The 12,451-nt window shown below is 26.6% G+C and overlaps 1 protein-coding gene across 1 annotated transcript; it reads left to right on the forward strand.

Moving 5' to 3' along the window:
• The first annotated feature begins 9,943 nt into the window (after positions 1 to 9,943).
• LOC125871118 (cytochrome P450 94C1-like) lies at positions 9,944 to 11,504 on the forward strand. The gene has a single exon (XM_049551712.1). The coding sequence runs from the start codon at positions 9,972 to 9,974 to the stop codon at positions 11,460 to 11,462; it is 1,491 nt and encodes a 496-aa protein (XP_049407669.1). The 5' UTR covers positions 9,944 to 9,971; the 3' UTR covers positions 11,463 to 11,504.
• Positions 11,505 to 12,451: the final 947 nt, after the last annotated feature.

Below are 12,451 nucleotides of genomic sequence, written 5' to 3' on the forward strand. Positions count from 1 at the left end.
TGAAGATACCTCTACCAAGAAAATCACCTAAGATAGTTGAGAAATTTTTCCCTTTTGGAAAATTATCAAATCTTGTTTTGAGCATGTATTCGACATTTTTAGGGTTTGCGGTGATGGTGTTACCAAGAACATGGATGTGAATAGTTCTAGTAGGGGATTTTTGAAGAAGATGAGTATACCAATCACATAAATTTGTGAATTGAGGGTACCAACTTGATGTCATGTAACATTGACAAATTTCACATTTGCATAAAAACTTTAGTCTAATAAAATAGGAAAGGAGAAATAAGAAGAAGATAAAAGTGATGATAACGAGAAAAAAGAAAAGGAAATTAGTAGTTGAGGCCATGGATGATGAAAATACAAAATATTGGAGAAGAAAGGGATATATATAATATATGATCAAGTTGATCTTCTTTATTATTGTAATTAATTAATAAGAATACATTTTCAATTAATAAAGTTATGATGCAGCATTATCATATTATTATTTACTAAAAGGTCTATTCATGATTCTCCACCTACTATATTCTAGAAAAGACTATATACATATATAATGATAGAACAAGAAAAGAAAAAATAGCACCCCTCTCACCAAAAGAAGAAATCAATATTTGATCGTCTAAAAGATAATAAGGTATTAACATGAAAATGAGTACACATGTTTGTATATGAATATTTGTTAATGTATATAAGTTAAGTTCAGATAAGTTAGAGCGTATAATCAATGTATGTATCTTATAAATAATGACGAAATATAAGAGTCAAAAACGATAATAAATTACAATGGGTGCAAACATTTTGTTTGCTCTTATATGAGTATATATAAGTTAAATTCAAATTAGTTGGTGTGCACCTTTTCTTTTTTCTTTTTTTAATAATAACTAATAATGGAAGCACGTGCTATTTTTCTTTATTAATAGGATTATACCCTAAAAGTTTTTTTTAGAAAAATATTAGGCAGTACATGACTCAGCAAGTGTTGTTTATTAATAAGGGGCATATTATTATGTTCCTTTAAATTCTATAATCTAACCTTAAAAAAGTTAAGCAAAGTACTATTGTTTATACTTTATTCCTAGGCATTTTTAGTACTCTACTCAACCACTAATCCTTTGTCGCATATTCCATAAAGTAATATTTATTTGTCTGTTTCAATTTATATGTCTTAATTTAATTAAATATGAGGTTTAGTTTTATAAAATAAAAATTAAAAAATATCTTATGATCTTAATTAAAGATATGTGTAACAAGTCAAAATCTATTCTATTTAGAAACTTTTTGGTTGGTAAGAGTAATATACACTCTTGAGTCTTAACTCTACAACACATGGTACTACTGGTTCAACAATATCTTATATTTTGTTACGATTTTTGTTAGATTCTAATGTAATTTCTGTTATATAAGTAAAAACATATCATTTGAATCTTGTTACTATATATATAAAAAAGAATTAGCTACGATTTTTTTAATTAGAAATATCTGTAATTATTACATCGTTAAAGAGAATTAGGAGTTAATATCTCAGATAGTCACTCAACTATCTACTCTTCTCTTAGAAAGTGACTCAACTTTGTATTTTAATTCAAAAGTCACTTAACTATCCATTATTTTCTCAGAAAATCACTCAACTTTGAATTTTAACTCAAAAGTCACTCAACTATCAATTGTTTTCTTAGAAAGTCACTCAACCTATTTAATTGATATTTTAATTAAAATTTGCTGATATAATTATTTTTATTTAAAATCCAACTTTTTTAAAAAAAAAATACCATTTAAAATATTTAGTGACCCGCCTCACTTGACCCGACCCGTTAAAAACATAATATTGACCCATTTTATTTTACCATTCTCCTACCTTATTCCACTCTCTTCTCGGACTCTTTCTCCTTTATTTTTAAAAAATATTTTTGCTAGTTTTCCATTGCTGCCTATTCTTCTTCTTTTAGTTGAGTTTTAATTGGTTATCTCAATTTCTAGTATATGAAATTAAAGGAATCTAATGCATGGGTTTGGACTGGCACATATTTATTTCGATTTGTATTTTAGAGTTTTGTTTCGATATACGAATATTTGTTCGGAAACTAATTAAGGAGTCCCCTTTGATTACATCTTCCTCAACAAATAAATATCACGACACTAAAAAGAGGTGAATGTGGTCTGAAGAGAGACATGTAAAAGTAAGTTTAATTACTTAAGGCTCTATGGAGATTCTGGTTCATATGATTCTTCTAACCAAAAAGCAAATTATTACAAGTTAAAGAGTTGAATATGGCCAAAGCACATATTTTTATTTTGATTATCATATTCTTTTAATTTGACTTTTTTAAATCAGATTTCTTTAATTTCCTACATAATATAGAACTTGAAATTGAAGAATTAAAGGAGAAATGGGTCATAATTAAAACCTATAGGAACTGATTATTACATTATAATTTTGTATATAAATCTATAGGATTTTTATCAAACTTTATAGATAAAAGAGGAAGAAGAGGCAGTAATGGAGAACCAGAAGAAAAAAAAAATGCAAAGGAGGAAAGGAGAAAGAGACCCAGAAGTGAGGGAATAAGGTAGGAGAATGGGTAAAATAAAATGGGTCAATATTATTTTTTAACAGGTTGGGTCAAGTAAGGCGGGTCACTAAATGGTTTAACTAGTATTTTTTAATTTTTTTTAATTTTAAATAAAAAAATATATCAGCAAATTTTAATTAAAATATCAATTAAATAGATTGAATGACTTTCTGAGAGAATAATTGATAATTGAGTGACTTTTGAGTTAAAATTCAAAGTTGAGTGACTTTCTGAGAAAAAAGTGGATAATTGAGTGACTTTTGAGTTAAAATACAAAGTTGAGTGAATTTCTGAGAGAAAAGTAGATAGTTGAGTGACCATCTGAGATATTAACTCAGAGAATTAGTGATGAATTTTTTGTTTAGTGACGTAAGTTATTTGTTACTAATTGTCTTCTTTAAAATTTTGTAGCCAGTGTGAGGTCTCAAATTAAACATGTCATATCATTCCTACAAGGGAGTGTTATTAAGGCGAAACAAACGAAAAATATTGAAATTTAAAAGTTATTAAAATATAGAAAGTAAACGTTTTTCTATAATCCAACTAAAAAAAGAAGAAAAAGACATATAAATTAAAATTAATCGAATAATTTAGTTTGGATCACCCTTTAGCTAGTAATTTCTTAAGTACACGGAAGTAATTATATATAGTACTTGATTTATCAATGACAATTATGTATAACCATTTCACACAAACAACTTTGTGATAACGAAAATGACGTGTCCAATTAATCCAAAAATAAAATCGACATCAGAAGTCGATGTTCTAATTGATCTTTGATAATAATATTGTTATCAAGAATAGTTAATGTAGCATGTAAATAAGAAACTCTTGAAGATTTAATACGATACTTTATGGTACAAGCTTATAATAGCCCTACACCATTTGATACCTTACTCTGATCTAAGATATGAAACAACGAGATCTGACTAAGCTATTACATTTGAGGTGCACAAAATTAATTATAGTAATAGAGTTTTTATTATTTGTATTAAAATAATGTTGTAAAATGAGAGCAAAATACTATANAGAGTTTTTATTATTTGTATTAAAATAATAGTTACTCCAAAAGGTACAACTATTATTCTTTTTTCATTCTTTCACGTGTTGGAATTATTTGAGGACAATTAGACGTATAACAAAAGAAAATTACACGTTATAGGGTACTATTTAAGGGTAAAAATTATTTGTATTAAATATTTACATCAATGTAATAATAAAATATATAATTTCTAAATCACGTAAATACAGTAACTTTTATTTGATTCTATACATATGTTTAGAAAATCTGCTAAATATCTATTACTATTTGAATTGAATCGAATTTGAGATTATTATAAATATTCATTAATTTTAAATTTTAAATACGCTTCCAACCTAATGGATATGTATATCTTTGTGGCTATATATTGATGATGAATATTTTTAGGAAAGGGATTGATGAACAAATTTGAAAGCATGTTTATAATTACTTTAATTAGTTGTAATTGGACGAAACAGGTAGATGGTCTATTATGTTGTTTGGCTAAATTAATTAGTAGCTAGCTGATAATTTAAATTCTTGATTACAAAGTTTCTCCCACTCAAAAATAAAATAAAAAATAAATTAGTTTAAATCAATTCAATAGCAGATAATGAACGATCTTGAGTTTGAACTTTAAATTAAAGATAAGAACGCTTCTCCCTTTAGTGGGGTTCTAAAAAATATATGGGAATCTTTTAGCTATTTCTCTCCTAACAAAAAAAACAACAAAAAATATTAGTGTGCATTTAAATGATTCATCAAGTTGACTTTACTTCTAAGTATTGCATTTGAACTTGGGTTAACTATTTGAAGACTATTGATAGTTTAGGAGGAATCTGAATAAAATATGTTAAATTTAACGGATTTTTAGGTATTTTGTCATTTTAATTTTAATTTTTGTGATATATAATTCAATACCTTCAAATAATTAAAATGTATCTTTTTGATTCCTCACATAAAAAATGTGAAATATTTGAACAATTCTTTAGAAGTGAACACATGCGTAATTAAATGATATAACAATTAATATATAGTTTTGAAAATTTGTGAATATTTATAAGTGAATGGACTAAAAGTGCATGTTTCAATTAGTACTTGAAGGTTAAATGCACTTAGTCAGAAATTACAAAGATTAAAATTATAATTTATTAATAATGGAAGGATAAAAAATGCAATTAAGAAAACAACTTGTTTTCAATCTATATTAATAGCATGTCATTATCTATAATAAAATAAAAACATAATTTTAACTTTCTCGAAGAAATAATTGTTGAATTATATTATTAGAAATTTCAGATTAAATTATGTAGTTTCACTAGATTTCAGGTGGGATGTTGTCGACAAATGTTTGGTTTATTTCAATATATTTAATTTAAAACTATATAATATAATGGTAAGAACGTGCAATGATCCCTAGAAAAAAACGTATTATACATTGATGTGCCTAACATATATTTTATTTTTGGGTTGATCATTAATTCATTTCATTGTTAATTTAGATTATTTTATTTCGTTTAAATTCAATCCAATTTGTCTATTTAATATCACTATCATATAATTAATATTGTGAAAGTTAGAATTAATTTGAACAACACAAGAGGAAAAAAAAGAGATATAGGAGTAATAGGTAACTTATGACTTATATATATACTTATATGGTGAATGGATTCATTTGAATCCCCTTTGGTGGAAACTATTACCCGTTTATATATGATTAAAATTATTCTTTAGGTATATATAATAGATGTCGAACTCCCTTCGATTAGTTCGTATTTTTACTCCTTCAGATTTTGAACCCCTTATTAAAAATCATAGCTCTACCCTGACCATATCCTCTGGAAACCATTATTAATTAAAGTGGAACCTAGAAGACTTAAAATCCTACCTTATATATAATAATAATGTGAGAGAACCACTACACCATTCATAAATGTTAGGATTTTTTAAATGTATTACAAAATTCATAATTGAAGTAAGTATCGTTAGACTAATAATCATTATCTTTTTAATAGTGAAGAATCTTGTATGATTAGTTCCTAAATTCTAAATCAATGTACAATCATGATGACCAAATGTTGGTTCCCCACAGAATTTAGTGAAGTTGGAACTTTAAAAAGAAATATTAAAAAAAAACCAATAATAAGAAATGCTTTTGGAAGGATTTAAATGAATTTTCTAGCAAACACTATCGTGGTATATGTCATGAATGATCTTAAGGCATAGGTACAAATACTTTAGTTAAAGATAATTAGAGCTTTTTTTGGACGAAGATTATGATGAAATGAATATATAGGAATATGTTCATATTTAATTAGACGTTTTTGACTCGTACCTTGAAAATATAATAAGTAATAATACAAAAACCTCAACAATTTCGATATTACTTACATCATGTCTCAAAAATTTCTCAAATTATAATAATCTCGAATTTTCAGAATTGGCAGATACATTGATCCTTCGCCCGATACATAGCAAACGATACATAAGTTGTGTATAAGATAAATAAGTTATGTATCAGATACATAACTATAAACCAAGTTTATACCGATTTAGGTTTGAAATAATTGAGGTTATGTATCAACAATAACATTTGTTTCAGATACATTATACACAAACAAGGTTGTAGTGTGTATCTGATAGAAGTGGAGTGATATATCCAAATGTTAAGAGAGCGAGAAAGAAAAAAAAGGATTTTTGCAATTAATTCAAATGGTGAGATTTTTTTTTTAAAGATTATACTATCTTAAGTCGTGTAATCACATAATTTTCCCTAATAAAGCTTTGAACAAAAAAACTTCTTCCTCTAAAATAAATTAAAACGGAGAGAATATTATTTGCTTCGAAAATGACAAGGAAAACATGAAGCACATATACCTAGCTAGAAAATATAAATATAGTACTTTTTTTAGGTTATATTATTGACTTTGAAGGAACATGATAATATGCCCCCATCAATAATAAATAGCATTTGCTCAGTGTACTGCCTAATATTTTTCTAAAAATAATGAAGAATAATACCACGTGCTTCCCTTAGAAATTTATTCAAAATAAAAAAGACGCATTAAAAATGTTTTAGATTTAATTTATATATACTAATCGTAAATAAACTTTTGCGATATTATTATTGTATATTAATAAATGTGCCTTATTTTCCATGTTACTGATGATCTCATTACCATAAACGATTACTTATACTTATCTTTTAGGTGACTAGATAGACAATCGACAATTTATTTCTTCTTTTGGTGGGAGGGGTGCCATTTTTTTAATTTTATTTTTCTTGTTCTACTATTACTAGTTACAGTAGCCCGTGCTAGCACGAGCCCAACGTATATTTTTAGTTTTTATTTTAATTTATGTGACATTAATAAAATTTTAACGGTCAAACAATTTTTTTGTATGTTCTTTAAATTTTAAGTTGTTGATTATTGTGGTTAATAATACTTTATATGTAATTTTCAATATTCTCTTAGTCCCAATTTATGTGTCATTTATAGAATTTCGAAAGTCAAGCAAATTTTGTATATGTCTTTTAGATTTTGAAGTTATTTAATTATTATGAGTTATAACACATTTTACGTATATATTACTTTTTCTATTCCAAACTATGTGACATTAGTAGAATTTTGAGAGTTGATCAAATTTTTTGTCTGTCCTTTAAATTTTGAAGTTGCTAATTATTGTGTGATTTGTAGTACGTTTTATGTTATTTCAAATAATATATGTTATTTCCTCTATCCTAATTCATATGGCACTAATAGATTTTGAGCTTCAACCAAGTTTTATAGATGTCTTTATAATATTTTAGGGTTTAATTACCTCTTTTTGATCTTTAATCAATTAATATGCTTTCTTCACAATCATCAATAGAGCTACCTTAAACGGTGATGTGGCGCTCTCTATGGCCTTCATTCTCATTTTTCTTTTTTCTCCTTTTTTGAATTTTTCTCAATGATAGTATTTTTAAAAGTTATTTTCATAACTCACACTTCTTCATATTCATAAATTATACTTTTAATTAGTATTAATAATATTCATAACTTTCAAACCTTTTATATTCATAACCCCAAAAAATTCAATTTTACATTAAATTTAAATATTCAATGCCTTTCTTTCTTTGGAGAGAAATAACATTAAATTAAAATGTTTGCCTCAATATGCTTAAGATGCTAGAATTCTTAAAGTTCATTTTAACTTTATGTATTCTTTTGTTGGAATAGGTTTCTTTTTATTTTGTATGTAGTTTGTTGATGATTTTTAAGAATTTTTTTTTTCCTTTTTGTTAATCTTATTAGAACTTTTGTTATATATGTTGTATGTTATTTAATATATTGATAGATTTTTAGGATTTTTTTAAAATTTTTCTTTATGTTAATCTTATTTGAACTTTTATTGTATTAAGTAAAAAGTATTCTAATTAATTCTACTAAAGATTCACTAATTGAATGTTGAGAGAAATTAATTAATGTGAGAAAAGTACTGAAAGAAAGACTTAATCCTACTCCATCCGTCCAATAATTATTGTCTATTATACTATTTTGGAATGTCCTACAATACTTGTGCACTTTATGAAATCAATGGATAGTTTACCCCTTATCATTATCTAAATTGCTAATTATTGTTGTATGATTTGTAATATCTTTTACGCACTTTTCAAATAATAAAGGTTATTTCTTCTTTCTCAATTTATGTGGTACTAATAAAATTTCGAGATTCAATCAATTTTTTTTGTCTTTAAAATGTTATATTGTTAATTACTGTAAATTATTGTACTTTCTAAGTAATTTTCAAATAATATATATTATTTCATTTGTCCAATTTATGTGTCACCGATAAATTTGAAGAGTTAATCAGATCTTTTACATATTTTTATATCTTTTGAATATTTAAGTAAATAATTATTGTGATTTATAATATTTTATACAATTATTTAAAAAAAATTAAACAACAAACAAAACGAATTCATCATAGGAAAATTACCAAAGCATCCTTCAAGGATATTTTTGTCCAAAGTGGAAATATTGTGTAAAAAATGTGTATTTATTGTGATTTTGAATGTTTTGTGGGGTAATAGGACGCACACAAAGTTAAGGTGTCTTTTTAAAAATCTGGGACAACTTCAAGTATCACTTAATGTTTTTTCTCAAAATCTAATTTACTTTCGTAAACTATGTGTCATATCAAAATCAAATTAACAAATTCAAAAGGAATGAGTAATAAATAGCTCATACAACGACATATTTATTATTTAAAAGAAGTACTCCTTTTAGTTGAAAGCTAACAAGATAGTTACAATGTAACTAAATACTATAAAAATCTTTGCATTGTGGCTTATTTTATATATATATAAATGGGCCCAAATGAGGTAGGTAATTAATAGTGTTAAATTGTCAAATAATATAAATTTTAAAGGTACAACTATAAAAGAAGAATGTACAACACTATCTAAGCACATATCATCAAACACTTGTCATGTGCTAAGTAGTAGATATTCCCACTTATTATATATATATATATATATATATATGGGCCCAAATGAGGTAGGTAATTATTGGTGTTAAATTGTCCAATAATATAAATTTTAAAGGTACAACCATAAAAGAAGAATGTTACAACATTATCTAAACACATATCATTCAACACTTGTCATGTGCTAAGTAGTAAATATTCCCACTTATTGAGAATAGTAGGTGAAAAACTTGAATATAGCATATAATGATATATGATGTAAGAGGGAGTTTCAGTGCCAAAATAGGTAGCAGGTCGACGTGCTTGCTTTAGCACTTGAGGGTATTTTAGTTTTTTTTTTGCAAATTTTTATTTTAATTTGTTTATCATATTTATTTTTTGATGTTTTATATATTTGAAAAATACATTAAAAAAATACTATAAATTATGATAATTAACAACTTAAATATTTAAACGCAAAAAATTGGACTCTTGAAATTTCATTGGTGCCACATAAATTAGGAAAAAGTAATTCTATCTTGAAATTTGAAAATGATGTAAAGAGTACTATAAATCTCAATAATTAAAAACTTGAATTTTTTTAAATTGTATTTGTGTCATATAAATTGGGACAAAGAGAGTAATTTATAGTATTATTTAAAAATTACTTTAAAATATTATAAATCATAATAATTAATAATTTAAAATATTTAAAAAATATTTAAGAACTTAGATGACTCTCTAAGTTTCATTTGACACATAATGAGACAGAGAGTAATATCTATTGAGTCAGCATCTAGTATATATTAGTCATGTAAGTATGATTTATTAATTGAAAAAAAAGAAGTATTCTTGGTAATTACTATAATATTGATCACTCATTATATCTCTCCTTTCTTCTCCAATATTTTGTATTTTCATCATCCATGGCCTCTACTACTAATTTCTTTATTATTCTTCTCTTTATCATCTCTTTTTCCTTCTTCTTATTTCTCCTTTGCTATTTTGTTAGACTAAAGTTTTTATGCAAATGTGAAATTTGTCAATGTTACATGACATCAAGTTGGTACCCTCAATTCACAAATTTATGTGATTGGTATACTCATCTTCTTCAAAAATCTCCTACTAGAACTATTCACATCCATGTTCTTGGCAACACCATCACCGCAAACCCTAAAAATGTCGAATACATGCTCAAAACAAGATTTGATAATTTTCCAAAAGGGAAAAATTTCTCAACAATCTTAGGTGATTTTCTTGGTAGAGGTATCTTCAATGTGGACGGAGATTTATGGCAATTTCAAAGGAAAATGGCTATTCTTGAACTAAGACGAAATTCAATAAGATCATTTGCATTTGACGTAATGAACAATGAAATCCAAAATAGACTTATCCCATTATTAGCTTGTGTTGCTAATAATAAAGATAAGATTTTGGATTTACAAGATGTTTTTAGGAGATTTTCTTTTGATTGTATTTGTAGATTTTCCTTTGGATTAGATCCAAAGTGTTTGGAATTATCACTTCCAATTTCACAATTTGCTATTTCCTTTGACTTAGCTTCACAATTATCAGCTAAAAGAGCTATGCATGTGTCTTCAATTGTATGGAAAATCAAGAGATTTTTCAACATAGGGAGTGAAAGGAAGTTGAAAAAAGCCATCAAATTGATCAACATACTAGCACAAGAAGTCATAAGGCAACGCCGAAAATTAGGGTTTTCGAATCATAAGGATCTTTTATCAAGATTCATGCAAGGGGATATCGTCAATGAGACATACTTAAAAGATATTGTGATTAGTTTCCTCTTAGCTGGACGAGACACGGTGGCATCTGCATCAACAAGCTTGTTTTGGCTACTCGCGGAGAATCCACGAGTAGCTGAGAGAATTAGAGATGAAGCAAATGAAGTTCTTGGACTAAATCAAGAACTCACAAGTTGTGAACAATTGAGAGATCTTCATTATTTGCAAGCATGTGTTTATGAGAGTATGAGACTTTACCCTCCAATCCAATTTGATTCTAAGTTTTGTTTGGAGGATGATTTTTTACCTGATGGGACTTTTGTTAAAAAGGGAACTAGGGTTACTTATCATCCTTATGCTATGGGAAGAATGGAAGAATTATGGGGTGTCGATTGTTTAGAATTCAAGCCAGAGAGATGGATTAATAAAGACGGTATTTTTTCCCAAGAAAACCCTTATAAGTATCCAGTTTTTCAAGCTGGGGTAAGGGTTTGTTTGGGTAAAGAAATGGCTCTTGTTGAGCTTAAAAGTATGGCTCTTTCATTCCTCCGACGATTTAACGTTGAATTAGCTCATCCATCACACCATATCCCTCAATTCTCTCCTGGTCTGACCGCCTCGTTTCGTGGCGGTTTGCCAGTATTTGTAAGGGAAATTAAGAGTACTACTTAATCTTGAAATTAAACTTGCTTTTGCTTGTTGACAAATGTAAGTTTTTTTTTCTCCATATAACTAAGGGCATAATATTTTTCCCCTTTTGGCCAGAATTGGCTTTTTATGGGATGTCATTATGATCAATTTCATTCAATTTGGTCCTACTATTTTTATGTAATTTTTATTCCTTTCACTATTCTATAAAATATCTACCCAATTAGTGCATAAACTCAGTTTGATTAGCACATTAAATAATTTTATAATTTCTCTGCAGAGATTCAATCTTCAAGGAAAAAAAAATCGGAAGATTTAATCTTGCTATTAATTAATTAATCATACCACTTGTTAGGTTATATTTAGTTGATATGAAAGCACGCACCAACAAACTAAGTTAGCATTTGACCGTAGATTTGGAAAGTAAATTGTGAAAATTTATCTTCAAATATTTGTTTAGCCGTAAAATTTATCTTCAAATATTTTTGAGTTTCCAAAAATTAACTGCCTCAAACCAATTTTTGAGTCTTTCATTCACAAAACTTATTTTTTTAAAAATAAAATATACGTTTAAACAAAACTTCAAAAACTCAATTTTTCTAATTCATGATCTATGACCAAACGGTGGTGAGCAACGTTTGTGATTTGATAGCCAATTACATCCTGAAGGCCCAACTTAGATATTAGCCCATTTAATAATATAAAATCGTATGAAATAGCAAATTATTAATTCAAATTAAATGATACAATCATAATTTCTTTTATTTGTAATTAGCAGCAAACCTTTTATGTTTTTTGCCATCCTATTTGTATATCGAAATATACAAATAGACCAAAATATGCAAATGCAGGACCCATTTGTATACCAAAATATACAAATAGATCCAAATACATGTTTTTTTTATGTATATGTATACTGAAATATACAGATTAATAGTCATAGCAAACATAAAGTTTGTTATGGAGCACAATTATACAAATTATAGTTATAGCATACAAATATGATTTTTATG

This window comes from Solanum stenotomum, chromosome 7 (assembly GCF_019186545.1).
Source record: "Solanum stenotomum isolate F172 chromosome 7, ASM1918654v1, whole genome shotgun sequence".
NCBI classification, from domain to species: Eukaryota; Viridiplantae; Streptophyta; class Magnoliopsida; order Solanales; family Solanaceae; genus Solanum; species Solanum stenotomum.